Source organism: Ceratotherium simum, chromosome 7, assembly GCF_057802395.1.
Source record: "Ceratotherium simum simum isolate JZ-2026a chromosome 7, ASM5780239v1, whole genome shotgun sequence".
Taxonomy (NCBI): domain Eukaryota; kingdom Metazoa; phylum Chordata; class Mammalia; order Perissodactyla; family Rhinocerotidae; genus Ceratotherium; species Ceratotherium simum.
The window spans coordinates 82,919,226-82,938,556 of NC_141906.1; the positions used below are offsets into that span (position 1 = coordinate 82,919,226).

A 19,331-nucleotide genomic window follows, 5' to 3' on the forward strand; every position below is an offset into this window, starting at 1 on the left:
TTGTGGGGGGGACTGGTGGGTGGGCATCGACTATTGAATAAAAAATGAGATTATTCTAAAACATCCTCCAAACACTCTAAAATTACTCTAAATGAGAATGGAATTAATCTTGTAATTTTGAAGGTGCATGTATGCATGCTGCAGGGTTTTCCTTTCCTAGGTAATTAGTTTGTGACCCTTATTAAGATGTCTCGAGCATACGAAGACTGAGGGTAACTTTGCCTTTCTTCTTCATTTGGAAGTGACAGCTCTTCAAGGGGGGAAGTGGTTCGGCGCCTCGCCTTGGCTCCTGCACTGCTGTTTGCGGCGCGGCGCGGCGCGGCGGGGGTTAAGGTGGGCGCCCGCGCCCCGCGCCCGCCCGCCGGGGTGAGCGCGCACTCCGCCCGCCCGCCCGCTCGCTCGGCGCCGGCGCCGGCACCGGAGAAAGTGGCGGTCAGCGATGAAGCTGCTGCCATGACAACCCCGGCGGTCTGGGCCCGCGCGCGGCGGGGCTGCTCCCGGGAGGACGGCGGCGCGGAGGCCGGGGGCGGCCGCTGAGCGTGGCGTCCGCGCGGCTCCGGTGCTGGCTGCGCCTCGCCTTCCCCAGCGAGCGAGCGAGCGAGCGAGCGGGGGCCGCCACGGTCCGCTCCAGCCCGGCCGCTCCTGCCTCGGCCGCCGCCGCAGCGACTGCTCCCGGATCGCAGCCGTCGCGGCGCGCATTTCGGCTCCGAGGAAGTTGATCCAGGCGGCTGCGGCAGGATCCCCGGGTCCGCCTCGCACGAATCCCGGCGCAGCCGTCTCCTCCTCGCACACCCCCTGCCGCCTCCTGCGTGCTCTACTTTCCGTCTCCGCTATTGTTACAGATTGTTCTCTGCTGGCAATCCTTCCTCCGAAACTTACGGAGAAAGTGTTGGATTTCCCCTTGTTCGAACAGAGGAATTGCAGACCACCTCTGGGTAGCCGGATCTAACCGACCCCCTGTCTCCTTCTGGTACCAAAGTGCTTACTCCACTCCGAAGTGCCATGTCTGAACTGTTAACGGGAAGAAGGGTCTCCTGAGGCGTGCCCACACCTTTGCACCTGCCTTGCGCTTCCCCTTTCTCGGCCACCTTTCCCGGCCGAAGCAGCACCGAGAAAGCCCCCTTCGGATGTCCTCCGTGGAAACTGGTTCTCCGAGGCTGGAGCTCTGAGGCTGGATTTGGGGGAGGAATACTAGACTTGGAGGCGTCTGCGCGCTTTTCTCCTCCCCGCGCCTCTCGGTCGCGGCTAGTTCACCGCGCCGTCCCTGTGCTCGCTCTCTCGCCCCACCCACTTCCTGTGCTCGCCCGGGGGGCGTGTGCCGAGCCGCTGCCGGAGTCCTGGGAAGTTGTGGCTGTCGAGGATGGGGGTCTGTGGGTACCTGTTCCTGCCCTGGAAGTGCCTCGTGGTCGTGTCTCTCAGGCTGCTGTTCCTTGTACCCACAGGAGTGCCCGTGCGCAGCGGAGATGCCACCTTCCCCAAAGCTATGGACAACGTGACGGTCCGGCAGGGGGAGAGCGCCACCCTCAGGTAGGGAGCTGCCATTCTTGTGTGAACTGACAATGATTTGTCTGGGGGTGTGAGAGGAGAGGGGCAGGGGTGCAGGTGCCCATACCGGAGCGGCTGGCGGGGAGGACGCTGGGTTGCACAATTCATGACTCGCTGGGACCCGAGAGTATGGTGGTCATAGGGAAACGCTCAGAGGTTCTGGAGATGAGCCGTTTCCCTAAAACTGGCCTCCTTGGCTCAGGACTTGGTAAGCAGGAGGGGTGGCTGGGCCAGGAAGTCGCTGAGTTTGATGACAGTGGCCTGGGCATTGTCTTTGCCGGGACCTGGTGGCCATGGTGACTGGGGGCCTGGCTTGGGCTCAGCGTGAGCAGTCTTCTCTGAAGTTAATGAGTCCCAAAGGATGGGTCTGGCTTCCTGTGAATGCCCTCACTCTGCCCATGCCATGAGGAATTGCCAACCAGCTCCCCTCCTCTGTCAAGGCTGCTGTTTTGTCCTGGGCCTGACTGTGCCTGGGCTTTCCTGGGTGCCTTCCTGCCATGAGCTAGTGGGCAGAGGGACATGCTTTCTTCTGTCTGAACGTGACTTTCTGAGATTGAAGTCATGGACACGAGTCTGATTTGTCCACGGAAGGTATAATTTACTCTGATTTGCTGTGCTCTCTTGGTGCTGTCCACCAAAGCAGTATGTGCGAAACTCATCTACTGAAGAGAAACTAGGTTTCAGGGTTGAGTTGGGTCCTGATTAGCTTCTGGGGTTAAGGCTTACAAGAACCAGAGGAGGAGAAGAATAATCTTGGCTATGTTTTGTGTAAGGTAGGCAGTCTCCCTGATTGCCCTGCCTACTGAAATGCTAACTCAATATCCAGTGTCTACAAACTGAACCACTCACAGGAGAGCAACACAGAAATTAGTGATTGTAATGGGAAATCTGACTCTCTGGAATTTTATAAGAGAGTCGGCATGAGCTGGAAGTTAAGAAGGTTCATGTGAAGAATGATTTCCCTGTCTCTCTTTAATATGCCCTCTTAAATAAAGTTTTCCAAACTGGGCTGTTGAGTTAACCACAAGGCAACATGGCAATCTTCCCATCCTTTGCACGTAAAGATTCTTGGAAGGATAGCCTTGGTGCTGGTGTCCACTGTTTTGCCCCCTGGTGACTGTTCTTCTAAGATCGGGTTGTTTGTGGATCGTACACTTAAGGTGATACCCACGGGATAGAAAATGTTGAGCAGGAGGCACTGGCAACACATAGCTGACTTGTCAGGACATTGCCAAAGGAAGTGTGTGATTTAAGGCCCCTTGCAAGGCCTGCAAGCATTGCGTGCTCCTTTGTCTTTGGGGAGCTAACCTCCGTGGCCATGGAGAACTACTAGTTACTCATTGGTTCAGGAAACGCATCTCTTCCACTGAGCCCTTTAGGGACCACTTTGAACAAAGGTTAAACATCTAACTGCCTCCCCATCTGAAATAACTGTGTATCTGCTTTATAAAGGGGTTTCATGGGAGCTCCAGATATGCCATGATTTCAGACTATTAAAGAGAAAAACAAAAATGACCTTCTAAAGCAATATAGTGGATGGCACTTAGGGTTCTCTGGATGCCCCCTTTGTCCCTAACTTTTGACTACAAGGAGTAGCCTCCAGGAGATAAACTAGACATTCTCACATGGAGAACATTTTAGAAACAAATGGGGTGGTATTTTTAAAAAGAGGGTAGAAGGTAGTCAGCTTTGTAGAGATTTGGAGATAAAGAAATAGCAAAGATAAACAGAAGTAGCTCCCATATGATAGGAACAATGATGGGGGTTGAACCGGCCAGGATATGGTCTCTAGAAGGCAGCCCCCCAGGCCCATGAGAACCAGGAGTCTCTAGAGAGTGGCTGAATTTAGCAGATGCTCAGCCAGGGGATGGGCCTAGGAGCAGATTTCCTTTAAAGTCACATTATCATGTACTGGCTGGCTTCTCTTTCTTTGTCCTTCCTTTCATACCTCTTTCTCACTGTAGGGTCGCTCTCCTTGTCTCTTTTGGTCACTAATGTTTGTTTGCATTTTCACGTATGCTCTAGACTCACTGGTCTTGTGTGGGTGTAGATGGAGGACATGGGATATGATGGGACCTCCTCCCTAGACCCAACCCAGCCGTGTCATAAAAAGGTCCTCCTGGAACATCTCCTGACATTCTTGCCAGTCCTTGGGGCTGAATGTCTTCCTGACACGCAGGAGGAAAACCCTCCCAGTGGATGGAGCCCTCCAGAGCAGGGATTAGAGGAGCTAGGATCTGCTTGACCTGTTGGCTGTGGGCCTGATTTAGGATGTGAATTGGGCAGCAGGTGTATCAGACAGTCTGCACAGAGGATGCTCATGCCTCTTCAGGATGACCTTCATTCTTCACAGGCTCTAATGCATGTTGGGGTAGACTTTTGTGGAGTGGAAACCCTTGAACTGTCAAACACTGGCTCTGCATTTTATAATTCTGTGTGCAGAGAAGCAAGTATGAATTTCAGAATGTATTTTGTTTGCATACAAGTTTCTAAGTTTGCACATCACCTGACGCCGGGTTGCAACAACCCGGGGGTTCAGGGATTGGGGTTATTTTACTTTTGCTTTTTATTGTGTGTATGTGGGTCTCTTCTTTGCGTTTTCTCCCTTCCCTCAGTCACTCCCTCCCTCCTTTCTTCCTTCCTTCTTTTCTTCATTCTTTTTTTGTTCAGCATGTGAGCAAGCTACATAGAACCATAGCTAGAGAGGCCCTGAGCGCCTCTGCCCTACCCTGGAGAGCCACCCTGTCCACATCACCGTCGGTGATGATGAGGATGATGCTTGTAGTTTTCTTCTCAACCAGCAGAGGACTTTTTGCTCTAATTTCATTTTATTCTGCTTTGTTCTCACCAGTTTCATTTTTGAGGGTCTTTTCCAGTCCCCGAAGAATGAACACTTTTTCAGCAGCAGATTCTAATGTGTGGAAACTTTTTTAAATGTTTTATTTCATTCAGTTAGTACCAAAGATCCTTGTGGAAGTGTTGGGAAACCTTTCACCTAACACGGCATTGACAGCCTGAAAAGAATTGCAAACAATTTGCAATGTCCTACTCTTTCTGCCCTCCTGCTGATAGTCTGTATGCATATTTTTTAAAAAGGGTGAGGTTACATAAAACAGAATGTGCAGTAATAATAATATTAACCAAGGTTTATTGAGCGCTCACTATGTGTTAGGGAGTGTTCTAAGTGTTTTATATAATATCTCATTCATCATCCAACATCATAACATTAACATTTAACCCTAATAAAAACACTATGAAGTAGGTGCCACTATTATCCCCATTTTACGGATGAGGAAACTGAGGCATGGAGAGTTTGCATCATTTGATTAAGATTGCACAGCTAGGAAGTTTTGAAGCCAGATTATGAGGACCTAGTAATAATAATATTAATAAGATGAATAGTACTATCAATTACTGGTCAGTTACTGTGTTAAAAATTTTGTATATGTAGTAACTTTTAATCATCACAACAATTCTGAAATAGACTTAATTGTCCCCATTGCATAAATGAGAAAGCTGAGGCCCAGAGAGGGAAATTTAACTAAAATCACACAAGTAGCATGTGACAGAGCTGGGATGCTGACTCGGGACTTTGCTCCTTGACTTCACACACCAATCTTTCCCTCTGAATTCTGTGTTCTCCTAATTCCTTGCTGGTACGTAGTATCTCTTCCACTCATTTTGGCTTAGCCCTGTCTTGTAACCTTGTTTAACACTGTCTTCTTTCTCCATGTGGACTGGGGAGCAGTAAGCTCTTGGAAAACAGGGATCATGCCTTGTAATGCCGTGAGCACTGTGTGCTCCCAAATGTTTACTGAACTGATGAAATGAATGAAAAAAAAACCAAAATATCCCCCAGCCTATGTTCAATTTATCTCTTTACCACATTTCTCTGTCATTTTAGTTTAAAATGCAACTGTAGTCAACCAACAAAGATTTATCGAGTGGTTCTTACATGAAGGGAACTGAGCTGGGTGTTGGGGTGTGAAATGGTATGAGGTGTGGACTTCTCACTCCAGGGCCTTGGACCCAACTGAAAAGGCCGGACTTGGACAAGGAAGTAGTCAACAGCCGAGGGAGAGTCTGCCCATTCACAAACGGTGATGAATATCCACATAAAGAATCCATGAATATCTGTTTTCTCCCAAGTTTGTTCATACAAGAGCAAACTGGACTCATCGTTTAGAAACATTCTAACTTCAATAACTTTAAGATGATTCTCTTGTCATCTCTTTCACTAAAGAAGACAAAAAGAAAATCCACAAATATAATCTCTAGTAGGATTTCCCCAGTATGTAGAGAGCGCCCTCTCTTCATACTGGGGAATACTTGATACTGAGCGCCCCCTCTCCCAGTGCGGTGGGACCCAACTCCTCTGATGGGAAAGCTGAGGAAGTGGTGAGGAGCAGTCCACCGGAGATGTCCAGCTGTGTAGGTGTCGTTAGTTAGAGACCTTCACTAAGCGTCAGCGTGGGGCTTGGCAATGTTGATGAATGCATTTCATGTTCTCATAGATTCCCCAAATAAGGCAACAACTAGTAAAGTGAATTATTTCCTTGGGATCATCTGGTGAGTATTAGAGGCTGAATTATACCTTCTGTCATCTATCTAGACTATAGGCTTTGCCACTGCACAATGGTTTTTTGGGGGATGAGTTAAAAATAAAAGGCCTGAGAAATGTACAAGATTGAAGTGGCATTTTGATGTAACAGTTCCGTGGAATAGCAGAGAATAATGTGGTTTTGATACTTGAGAAAACCCATGGAGTCCCCTTCTGGATGTAGGAAGCTGTGGCTCTTTATTCGTACCATAAAATGCTCTTAGCATTTCGCTTTATCAGCAGATGGATTCTCTGGTAGTCTCTCCAGCTACTCCCTGGCCTCGGGAGGGCAGAACCATGCCTTCTTCAGGCCTGCATCCCAATACCTGACAGGTGACTTGGCCCATGGTTTTGCTAATAAAGTCTGAGCGACCGTGCTCCCACCCTTCTCTCCGCTTACTCTGTTGTAGACATCCTGGCATTCTTTCTGTTTCATGAACACAGAAAGCTTCTTCCAGCTACAGAGCCTTTCCACTGGTGAGTCCCCCTGTTGGGACTACCCCTACTCCAGATCTTCCTGCAGACGGCTGACTCTCATTTTGGCCTCAGCTCAGACGGAACCCCCTCACTGAAGCCTTTCCTGACATCCAAATAAAAATAATCCCCTGCCGCTCCCACCAGTCTTACACAGGCATATCGTCCTGGATTTTAAATTCAGAGCCATCATCTGTATCTGAAGTTTCCCCATTCATTTATTTGATTATGTGTTTATGATCTGTCTTCCCCAAGTGAACTGGAATTTCCTGATGAGAGGTACCTTCTCTGTCTTGTTCTGCACTGTGTAGCCAGGGTCTGGCCTAGAGAAGGTGCTCAGCAAATAGTTGTAGCATGAATGAGTGAAAGAACGGATGTCTGAGATCGCTACCTCCTTCTCCTCGCCCTTCTCTGTCCTTTATCCGGAGTTGTCTTGTGTAGTCTTTACCCTGGACATGTTACTGGCCCACTGTCATTTCTGTCTGGGTCGTGCAGCTGTGTGAGGTTGTTCTTGTGTGTGAGGCTGCTCTTGAGGAGATTACGAATACACGTAAGTAATTGAGCTAGTGTCTTTCTGCCCAAGACACAGATGGGCTGTGTCAGTGATCTATTATTTCATAGAGGCACCCATGACACATGCCTTCTCTCTGCCAGGTCACTTCCCTACCCAGGCCTTAAGCCTTTGAAGAAATGCTACTCTCTGATAATGTACTCAACCCCAGGTGGACCTTAGGAAGGCTAGCATTTTCAGGATAAGGAGGGGCACAGAACAGCACCTCTCTGTCCATCCTTCTTTCTCTCTGTTTGGAGTCTGCTGGCTCTGGTTGTCTCCTGGTGTAACTATCGATCTGTTGTTTATGAGTTAACTCGTTCAGAATAGCAATGCCACTCAGGAAGCATGCACTGCTCCGACTGCCCTGCCCCCTTCCAGGATTGACCACTGTGTGCTCGCTGCTGGGGCTTGCCAGGCATCCAGCCGGTGGACCGTGGCTCAAAAGAGCATGGACAGATGGGGCTGCAGAGGGAGGCTTCTGGAAGCACTCTCAGCCTATTGAGGAGCCAAAAAGTAAAATGGGAAAGCTAAAAACCCAACCACCCGTGGGGCAGAAGGAGAAGGAGTATGCCAGTTGTCACAAGAACCTAGAGAAGGGTGCAGAGGGACAGCGAGTTCTCCAATACTGCTCACCTACAAGTGTAGGTGCTTTGCAGACATTTTTCTCTTTTCTTTTGAGTTTGAAAGGATTACAGAGACCAGGAAGTTCAAACACCTGGTTTTACAGATAATGAAGCTAGCCATAATCAGTCTCTCCCAAGGATGCCTTCCTGAAAGGGTGAGAAGGAACTGACATCCAGCCCAGACTTCCTCAGCCGGTGGGGAGCCCTAGCTTAGGGCTACCTGTGCCTGAAAGAAGGCCACCTTTTCCTACTAAGTGCAGAAGCACCATGCTGACTGTGAGGGCTTCTGATGCAATTAGCTAATGTTTCTCACCATGCTCTGTCCTATCTGCTGGCTTTGTCTAGTACTAAAGCCTATGTTCTTAGCCCTTATGCTCTACCTCTCATTCTGTATGGGACGACTCTGTTTACTATGCATCAGGTGCTAAGCACTCTACTAGCAGAGCTTTATTTAATCCTCAGAGCTGCTTCATGAGGTGGATACAATTATTATTCCAGTTTTACAGAGCAGGAAACCAAAGCACTAACAGGCAAAGTGAGGCCTTTTCCCAGATTACATAGTCAGACGGTGGGTGAGCCTGGGACCTGGAACCCACCTGGTCTGACTTATAGCTAGTTGTCTTTTTGTGCCATAGGGCTTTTCTCATTCTATCCCTTCTTTTCTTCATTGCCAAGTTCTTCTCTTCCCGGAAACTAAGTGAATTTGGTTGTTCCTCCTTGTTCTGGAGCACAAGAATCTCCTTTCTGGAAGTATTTTAGGGATGGGGTATGAGAGTGTTTAATGTTTTATGTAGTCTATGGCATGGAGACACAGAGAAAGACCCAGCTGACCTCTAGAGGTCCCTTCTCGTCAGAGAATCCTAGAATCTCCATAGTTTGTTCAGCCGTTTTTATTCCAGGTTCTTCCACCAATGTTTTGTTTCAGATATCACCAATCTTGGACTCTTACACAGAGACTTAATAATTTCTCACATTGCCATGTATTTCTCTGGATTGGGATATTGAACAAATCTAGGTGGAAACACAATTCTCTGAGGATTCCACAAGCTGGTGTATCTGGATGCCCTGGCAATAGGAGGCAGAATAGGTGAGACTTTGACCTATAATTTTCCTTCCTTGTTGTACTAGAAATAGGACCATTGACGTCTCTCCTGGGGAATTTTGAAAAAAATTTTAATTAATATTAATAACATATTTATTCTCTTAGGTTCAAAGTCTCCACTGATGGGTAAAATATAACATTATCCTTGTATTATTTGAGGTCATTTTGCTTCCTTGGGAACAGGTTAATGGGTTTCCACTCTGTGTAATAGATTACTGATAATAAATAATACCATTAACATCATATTGATGGTCAAAAAATACTGTTTTAGGAAGTCGAGAATTGGTTGTGTTTAGGATGAAATGCAAATTGCATGTGTGAGACAAGAGACAGGAGGAAGCGATAGGAATGTTTAATGGGAATGCGATTAATGGAGACAAAGATCTCCACCAAACAAGAGCTCACTAACTCATACTCCAGCAGGAGAGGCGTGCTGGAAAGAAGTGGAGCTAGAGACGGGATTCTGCTAACCCAGCGCCTCCAGAACTTTCTCTGTGTGATCTTCAGCAAAATTTTTTAATCCCTCTTTATAAACAGGACACTTATTACCTACCTCAAAAGGTTGTTTTGGGTTAAAATGAAATAATGCACACAAAGCTTGATGTATAATTATAATTCTCTTTCTTTCCATAGGTATATATATACACACACACATATATGTATATGCACGTATATGTATATATAATATTCACACATTTAGCAATTTTCATCATAAACTATTGTAGCTTGAACACCCATGAAGCTACACTCTCATAGATACACTGTCTCTGCTTCTGAAAGATCTCTGAAGAGAGGAACGCATCTCTACCCACTTGTAATTGTACTTTTCTGTGTGTTTCTCCTACATCTGTTTAGATCCTAGGAATCTTCTTTAGTTCAAATAATTTCTTGAGCTATTTTATTTCAGAGAGGGAGTGAGAAGAAAGACATTTCTTTATTTTTCAAAACAAGATTGTTGCATAGCAAGTTATGACAGTTCATTGCTCTGAAGATGAATTTTCTACCAGAAAAAACCACACGGAAGGTTCTGTGGAGCCAGGTTATCTGAAACAAATAGTGGGGTCAGGCATTCATATATAGATTTAGGATTTGTAGACCTTTTATCCTTGGAAGACTTATTTTTCCATGATAACTCCACTGGAGTCAGCTGGCAAAACAGGGCCAGGGCTGCCATTGCTGGGGTGTAAGCCCATCCAGCTTTAATGTTCTTTGATGGTATTTTTCCCTTCATTCACAGCTCCTATTAATTCATTGAGAGGCAAGCTCAGAACTGGCACAGTGATCGTCAAAATAGAAAAAGAAATGTCTTTGCATTTGGTAACTTTTCTTCTGTGCAAGTCTGGGGGAAGACCAGTGTGTCTGGCCTTAGAAACTGATCTCAGAATCCACTATGGAACCACAGAAACAATCCTTTTCACTTCAACCCAATGCCATGGGGCTGAAATTAGTTTACATTATATACAGTAATCTCAATCTTTCATGATCTGTCTTTCCCAAATTTCATTGATTCACGTGGTTGAGTTAATTTGGGTTTATCTGGGCATATTTGGCCAACTTGCTGTCTTGTCAGTGTGAGATGTTTGGCTTAGAAAGCTTTTAGGGGTAAGATTTGTTTTATAAAATGAACATATGAATTAATCTTATAATCTTGCTGGTGGACCTTTAAAATAATAGAATTTTTAATGAAACAGCATCAACCAGTAGACTGATGGAAAATGACAAAACTGAAATCAACCTTCAGATAAAGCTTTACTGGCCCCACGGAGGAAAAGGAAGATAGGTTTGTGTGAAAATAATTCCTTGATCTTCTCTGGCTTTCAAACAGGCTATAATGTAGTGGATGACTGGGAAAGTGCTCTTGCACTCGGAATAATCATCTTTGGACAAATTTACTTGTCAGGAAAGCTCAATCCAACACAATTCTAACTGGTTAGAACCTATGAAGAAGAAAGTAAGAAAGGAAATATATGCAAATTATTTTTAGTTTGGTGTAGTTGTTATACATGAAAACTGGAAAGAGCAATACTTTGGTGTTGTGGGTTGAATTGTGCCACCCCCCCTCCACTCCCCAAAAAAGAAAAAATAGATATATGTTGAAGTCCTAGCATCCAGTACCTGAAAATGTAACTTTATTTGGAAATAGGGTTATTGCAGATGTAATTACTTAATTAAGAAGAGTTCATCCTGGAGTAGGGTGGGCCCCTAATCCAATATAACTGGTGTCCTTATATGAAGATGACCCCCATGTGGAGACGTAGTAGACACACAGAGAGAAGACGTAGTAGACACACAGAGAGAAGGCCGTGTGATAATGAAGACAGACACTGGAGTTATACAGCTGCAAGCCAAGGAATGCCAAAGATCACCAGTGACTCACCAGAAGCTAGGAAAAGGCAAGGAAGGATTCTTTCCTACAGGTTTCATAGGGAGCATGCCCTGTCAACACCTTGATTTCAGACTTCTGGCCTCCCGACCTGTGAGACAATACCTTTCTGTTATTTTAAGCCATACAATTTGTAATGCTCTGCTATAACAGCCCCAGAAAACTGAATACACTTCGGTATTATAAAGAGTTTTCTTAAATAATCATCACATATAAAGGACCACTGAAAGGCATGGTTAGATCACTTCATCACCCGCCGTGACACAAGCCACTGCAGTCCACAGAGGGAGCATCAGAGCTCTGAATGCTCCTACGACTGTTCCTTTCCCAGTCACGACCTCCCAACCTCTCCATTACAAATGTCTAGGAGGCCAATGGGGAGTAGGAATATAATTAGAATTGATTACCCTCTTTTTCCTAAGAGACCATCAGGACAAACTCTATTGTATTTTACTTCTCAGTTATCTTAGCCACCTCAGAAGTCAAAGACCCCCTCAGGCCATGTGTCATTGTTTAGATTCTTATTACTGTATGGTCTTGTACATCCAATAATCTGACCTGATTGCAAATCTCTCCCTAATCCTCTGAACATTTCTACTCTCTGGTCTTTTTGATCTGTCACCAGCAAAATGCCTCTGTTCCCAGCCTCTTCTCTGAATGTTCCCATCTTGTTTTTTTGTTTTTTTTGCTTAAGCTGAAACTTGGCTGTTTTCTGGGTTATTTCCACTCCTAGAGTCATCTCAACAGTGACAGTTTTTCTCTTATATCTTGCTTACCACAAGGCCTGAAAGATGTTCTCCTTGCTACTCATTGTGGCTTCTGGACATTTTTTTTCCCGTCTTTCTCAAAATCCCCAGTTACATTGGGGCACATGCCACATTCCCCACAGCCCCTCCCTTACTATCTGTCCTGACCAGTCTCTCTCACTCTACATCCTAAGGTGAAGCTGCAGATCCACTTTATGACTTGGACATTTCAAATTTGATGCCTCCCAACCAGCGCTCTCGATACCAGCCCCATTTAACCCATCACCATCCATCGCCAACTTGATCTCTTCTCAGTTTGTCCCACTCTTAGGAACGGGCACCACCATTCATGCATCCAGCTGCTCAGGTCAAAAACCTAATAGATTTTTTTCTTTCTCTGTTATGCTACATCTAATCCATCAATAAATCCTATTTGTCTTTACTTTTAAGATATATCCTGTCAGACTGCTTTTCACCATCTTGAACACTATGTCTCTAGTCAAAGCTGGCATCGGCTCTCTCCTGGACTGTTCAGTAGCATCTCATCTGGTCTTCCTGCTTCTAATTCTGCTCTGTCAGAGTCCATTCTCCACCTACTAGCCCGTTTTATCATTTAAGAGCGTAAATCAAATAACATCACTCTCTGCTCAAAACCCTACAGTGGCTTCCAGTTATATTTAGAATGAGATGAGAATACTTCAGTGGTGTAAAAGACTTTTTATTACCTGGTGCCAGCCTACCCCTTAGATATCTCTCTTTATCATTCCTGACCCACTCAGAGGATGCAGCTCACTGAACTTTTCTGTTGTTCCTTAAACCCACTCAGTCCATTCTTGCCTGAGGAAGTGCTCTTTCCTCTGCCAAGACCCACTACCATGTTGCCTGGTGGGATCCTTCATGGCATTCATGTGTCTGCTCAAATATTCCATCCTCAAGGAAGACTTTCCAGACCATGATTTTTGAAATAGCCGTACCCCCAGCCCCCACATCACTCCATCCCCCTACCTAGCTTTAATTTTCTTCATAGCCATTAACACTTAGAAAATTATGTTAATTATTGATCTATTACTTATTTATTGCCTCTTCCACTAAAATGTGAGATCTGCAAGGCCACTGACTTTATTGTTCTCATTTATAGTGGCTAAATTACTGCCTGGAACATGGGATGTATTAAGGAATGTTTGTCGAGTGAAGGAAAAGTTTATTATGAATAATTGTGAGCTGTTAATAGTGAAAATTATTTACTTTTCTCAGAAAGAGGAGGCTAAGGTGTGCCTCTGCCTTGGCGTGGGTCTGGGTCCCCTTGCGCAGAGCTCTGCCAGTGTGTGTGATCTCGCATTGCTGTGTCTTCTAGGACAGTGAGTGGAATGGGGCCTTGAGGAGGGAATCATCAGGGCAGGGCCACACTTCATAAAATCTACGCGTACAGAATCTAAAGGATATTTAAATTTCCACTTTCACAAGAGGTTTTATAGAAAATCTAATAAACACTTGAAAATAAGGGTTAGTTTCTAGCTTAAGGCCTACAAACTTGGGGGGAAAGGAAGAAAGTGACAGTTAGGCAGAAATCAGGCTGTGAGCCTGAAATTTAACACAGTATTCAATGTCCATTATTTTATTTTAAACTTTATTTATTGAGAGAATTTTACCTTAAGGCTCTAGAGCGTAATGATTCAGCGCAGGGTCTGGAGCCAGACCCCTCCTGGGGTTCAAATCCTGGTTCTGCCACCTCCCAGGTGTGTGACCTTTGGCACATTGATTAACCTCACTGGGCCTCAGTTTTGTCATCATTTAAGGGAACTAATAATAGGACGGCTGAGCCAGGAGTGAACTATGAAGTATTTAGAGCAGTGCCTGGCACTAAGTAGGTGTTAGCTTTGTACGGCTGGGGAAGGACTGAGCAGGGGCAAATAGCACTGCTTTGAATCTCATGATCCTGGGAGCACTGTGGAGACCTACACAGAACAGTAAGGGGGGCGCTGGGGTCGTGGCTGACATGGGTGCAAATTCTGAAGCTACATGGATATCTTTGTGGTGGGATGATTTTGAAAAGTCTCGGCAAGTTTCATTGTTTTGGGAATGTGAGTAGTGGTCTAGGGTTAAGGTGACCTGAGTTTTAGTCCTGCCTCTGTCACATCACCATGGAATACAGCTAAGAAAATTAGCATGCACAGGCCCCAGTTTCCCTGTGTCTGAAATGAGAAGGTGGGGCATGATCTGTACTGCTCTGTTCAGTTCTTTACATTTGAGGGAGATTGTTAGCTGTTCAAAAATATGTAAGCTGTTCATTCCCCTCTCCGGGCACAGAGCTGGATTGCGTTTCTCCGCTTCTTTGGAATTCAGGTGTGGCTGTGTGGCAGTTCACTGAAAGGACTGGGAGGGAAAGCTGTGTGTGGATTGGCCCATAAAAAGCTCCCACGTGAACTACTTCATGCTGGTTCTCCTACGCCATCTGGATGCTGATGTCCAGAATTAGCTTGGAAACCTGTGTCCTATTTGGCAGATGCTCCATCAGCGGCGTCATTGAATGGCTGCACAGAGCAGGGCTTCCGCCCCCGCCCCGCCAGCTGACCTGAAACCACGTTCCTTGGATGATTGCATGAAGGAAAAATGCACTTCCACTGTGATAGGCTCCTGAGATGGGCTAGCGTTGCCCTGTCTCACGCAACACAATATTATAATTCATATTTTCTGATTTCAACTGCATAGAAATACACGGATATATTTTTTAAATCCAAACCTCAGCATTTATTAAAATTTCTTGGCAGGCCTTTTGGTGATTTCTGCGTGTGTTTGAAAGTGGAAACCATGGCCTTTTCAAACTGAAGCCTCAAATGTTTGATTTTCATTTGCTTGACTCTTTACATCTCTGAACCAAATAAAATGTCTCCTGTACTCTACAAATATGTGAAACCAGTGACAAAGAAAAGTTTTCCCTTGAAGTAAATTAGCACATGTCCGTAATGGATACAACACAAGACACACTATAATTAGTGAAAATACCTCTTAGATGACAAATGGCTCATTAATGACTGGAGGTTTCTTATTTGGTGTAACCTTTTGTGCTAGAGAGAGTCTAACATTCAGTGTTTTACTTGACATGCAGTAAAGAGACAGGTGGGATGATTTGTAGGCTTGTTCTTAAAAATGTTGAAGAAAAAGGAGAGAAAACCACTGTCGGAGGTCAGATTTTAGAAGAGCAGCAGGGGATGCGGTAGTCACGTGTGCATCTGGGTAAAGGGGAAGGAGGGTGGAAGAGGGGAGAGGGGAAGGCGGTTGTCGTGGGTAGGGCTCTACAAGGAACAGAGGCAATGCAGAGACCTCGAGACTTAGGGAGCTCCGTGCCACGATTTCCTGACTCAGGGTCAGGGATCTCATCTTACATTCATCGTTGCCTCAGTGTGACCTGCAGAGTGCCTCACACATAGTAGGACCTTAACATATCCTGGGAGAATAGATGGACTAGCTTTCATGTGTCGCTTCAGCACTACTCACTACACATCTTGTATGGGCCAGGCACTGTTCTAGGCACTTAGTTCCTTTCATGAGCGATTTTCAGTGAAGGGAGGCCTGGGCTGCAGCTTATATGCATTGAAAACAAGGCGTCCTCTCCCAGCGTACGACTTGCACAGACCAATTAGGAAGAGGTGCCCTTCCTTCAGTCTAAGAAGTCATTCACTGGGGCTCCTGGTTGGGTGAACAGAGTGCCAGCTGCATTCTAGGCGCTTCCTCAACTCCCTGGGCCCAGTACCCTTGAGCAGCATACAACCTGCACAACTGTACCTAGCAGGCACCAGCTGTCAATCAGTCAATAAGTAGACAAGCAATGCATTATGTGGTGAAAAGCATTATACCAGAAAGTAAAATATGAGTGAGGGGCAGATTAACTTGGGGTGCACGCAGAGGTGTGTTTGCAGGGTGGTCAGGAGCATGACAGTGGGGGAGAGCCCTGCAGGGATCAGCAGGGAGAACATTCTAGGTGGAGGGATCAGCAAGTTTCATGACCTGTTAAAAGAAGAGCAGGGCAAGAAGGAGGCAGTCTCAAGACTGAAGATGGGGTAAGAAGTGAGACAAGACTGATCTGGGGCCTTGAGTGTCTGCGAGAACCAGGATAACATCAAAATTAAGGAGCAAATGGTGATAGCAGCACAGATTTTAGGAAATGAGAAGATAAAAATCCCACGTAAACAAATACAACACCTGCGCTGATTCCATCTGCCAGGTGTGGATGCCTGCTAGTTCACAGGTGGATGCTGGCCAGGGGGCCACAGCTTGGTGGTGGTGTGGCAGCCAGGATTTGGTGCCTCGTCCCTGTCTCACACATCTAGCCTTGTGGGTCTAGTGTTTTCTAACTGAAATGTCATCCTTCCTTGGTCCATTATTCTTTGTCATTTTCATTTATCACATCTGAAAATTATAAACATTTAAAATCTGCATAATATCCAGTTTGATGTCTTACCTCGTGCCATTTCCGGGATATTATATTGTGAAATTAAGCCAGCATTTTACGATCACGTGTGGATGTGTGTGTATGTATAAGCAGGCACATATTTGGAATTAATGGACTCGTAGAAATCAGAGATGGATTAGGCCTAATGAGCTGTTCACAAGAATTATTTAGCACATATTTCATATCCCTATTCAGTAATCAAACCTACACACTGTGTATGCTAAGAAGGTGAGGTTTTTACCTTTTTTTCACTCTTTAGATCATCTATATTTGTGTCTGAAAATTTAGTGTTGCACACCCCCCACCCCCACAGCATTTTGCACGAACTTTATTAAGCATCCAGTTTGACATCTCCTTGCCCTAGGGTTATCTTTGGTATTGAAAAAATAGTTGCTTTGCTTGTTACCATTAATATATAATTAGTTATTGGTGCCAAGCTCCAAGGAGTCACTGGGATCTTGGGCGGTGGTGGGGAGTTGGTAGAGACTAAGTCCTGCCCCCCCCCAGGTGCGTCTACTCTTTACGAGAGACAGGCCTGGCCCTCAGAGGGCACTGGTTGAAAGACTTGGAGAGGTAACCTAGATGAGAGGGTTAGATAGGTAGTTTTTGGAATTTTTATCCAAAGCAGCTGATTTCCTTGCTGCCTTTGGTTCTCACTCAGGGTATATAAGTGGCCTTCCTGCTCGACGACCAAGTAACACTTGGCTGTTGCCTACTCTGGTTCATGCTGCTCCTTCAACCATAAATTTTCAACAGTCCTTCAAATTCCTATTCACCATGTGGCTTTCCCTACTAACTAAAAGGAAGAAGCAATGAAAGGTGGGATACTGGCAGTAAGGCATTTTACCCAGAGATGGATTGACTTTTTGAAGCTGTAACAGAGACAGGAAATTATGGGACTTAAAGGAAGCCCGGGAGATGGGTTAACACGTCGTCAGCTTCCAAGAGTTGAATGCCTACCCTGTGAATTTTCTTTATAGCTTGGTTAGATATAATACATAAATATAGATCCTAAACATATATACTCAACTCTTGTTAGTCTACGTAAAACATGCTAATTGAGAATGTGTGCTGTAGTGGGAAAAAAATGGACTCTGGAGTTGGGACAAGTTTGAGCTGGAACTTGATTTGTGAACTTGTTAACCTCTCTTAGCCTTTATTTTCTTATCTGTGAAATGGGGCTAAATAATACCTTAATACCCACCTGAGCTGTTGTAAGAATGAAATAATAATAATAGCAACAAAACACAACATCATTAGCAGCATTTAATGGGAACCTATCCTTACATGATAAATGCTTTACTTGGGACATATCATTTAATAATCGTAATTATTTATAATAATTACATAAGATAACATGTAAACTCTCAGTGATTGTGCCTGGCATTTTTAGGCATTAATGTTATTTTTTCTTAATAATACATTAAATTAGCAAAAAAGGAAGTAAAAACTGTTTATCATGGGTGGAAGATGATGGAAGATAGGTCGTCCCACCCATGTCGTGGCTGTTGCCAGACTTTCCAGGTGTAAACCTCTTCTGTTGCCTCTCATCTGTGTTTTGTCCCACCAGAAAGGTCCCTTCAAATGCTCCAACACACCATTTTCTGTGGCTTCCTCAGCCGGTTTGCTGTTTCCATCCCTTCTCCCCTATTCTTCCTTTCTCTTCTGTCTCCCAGACGCAAGGCCAGTGGAAATCCTGCAAACAGCACAAATCTCAGTCTTTCCTTGATCTTTCCCATGGGAACAGACCTCTTATTCTCCCCTGTTCGCATAGTGTATTATTTATAACCATTCACTCATTTGTTCAACAAATACTTCTTCAACCCTTGCTAAGTGCCAAACCCTGTTCTAGACCTTGGGACATAAGAGGACAACGACAAAGAAGTGGTTATCTCATATGTCAGGTAGTGGTACGTACTCTGAAGAAGAGAGCAAGCAGATAAAGGAATGGAAAATAGAGAGTAGATGCTAATTTTAGACACAGTGGGTGTGGGAGGTCTTTCTGAGGCGGGGCCTGTGAGTGAGATCTGATGAAGTGAGGGAGTGAGCGGCGTGTGCACATTTTGGGGAGGATGTTCCAGGCAGAAACACAGCAAATACAAAGGTGCAGAGGTGGGAGCACCCTTGACTTGCACAGAGAGGGAAGAGGAGAGTGGAGCCAAGGCCAGGTCACTTGGCCACAGTGACCACAGTAACCACTTGGGATTTTATTCTTAGTACTATGAAAGCCACTGGAGCAGTTTGATCATTTTGGCTGCTGTATATGAACATTTTTAAAAATTTTTCTGTATTTTATCATTATTATTTTCATGTCCTACCCTTGTTCAATTTCAAGTTCTTTAAAAGCAAAGACTATATTTGCTTTGTATCTTTGTATCACTGACAGGACAGAGGCCCCAGCTGGCTAAGTGAATCTCTGAGCTCTCACAATTACCAAGGCACCTCCTCTCATCAGCACTTGCCCTAATATATGGAAAAGCTCTTTCTCTGTCTCTCTCTCTTTGGGTTGGCTCACATTGATTCACAAAGTATGAAGCCACTTCCAACTGTTACATTGTGAGGATTTCCTTGGTGGATCATATCATGGAAATATCCCTGGAGTATAAGTCCATTGGCTTCCTTGGGTGAATAAAAGTGTGTCATCCCTAGACTTCCATTTTCACTTATTATCAAAGGCTCAGCCACATTGCCAGGCCCCTATTGTTCATGGCCTTACAATGGCTGAAATTGATGAAATGTCCTGAAAGAATGATTTGTAGTAAATGCTTCAACAGAGAGGCCATAAACTGCTATTCTTATTTTATTATTTAATGAAAAATTTTTTTCATTGCTTTTAAAAAGCACGTAATTACTGT

General features: G+C 45.0%; 1 protein-coding gene across 2 annotated transcripts in view; it reads left to right on the top strand.

Moving 5' to 3' along the window:
• Positions 1–1,125: 1,125 nt before the first annotated feature.
• Positions 1,126–19,331, top strand: part of NTM (neurotrimin) — a 405,852-nt gene continuing 387,646 nt past the window's right edge. For both annotated transcript variants that reach the window (XM_004438483.3, XM_014793752.2), the window contains exon 1: positions 1,126–1,527. In XM_004438483.3, the coding sequence (XP_004438540.1) occupies positions 1,361–1,527 (167 nt within the window). In that variant the 5' untranslated portion in view covers positions 1,126–1,360. The remainder of the gene's footprint in view (positions 1,528–19,331) is intronic.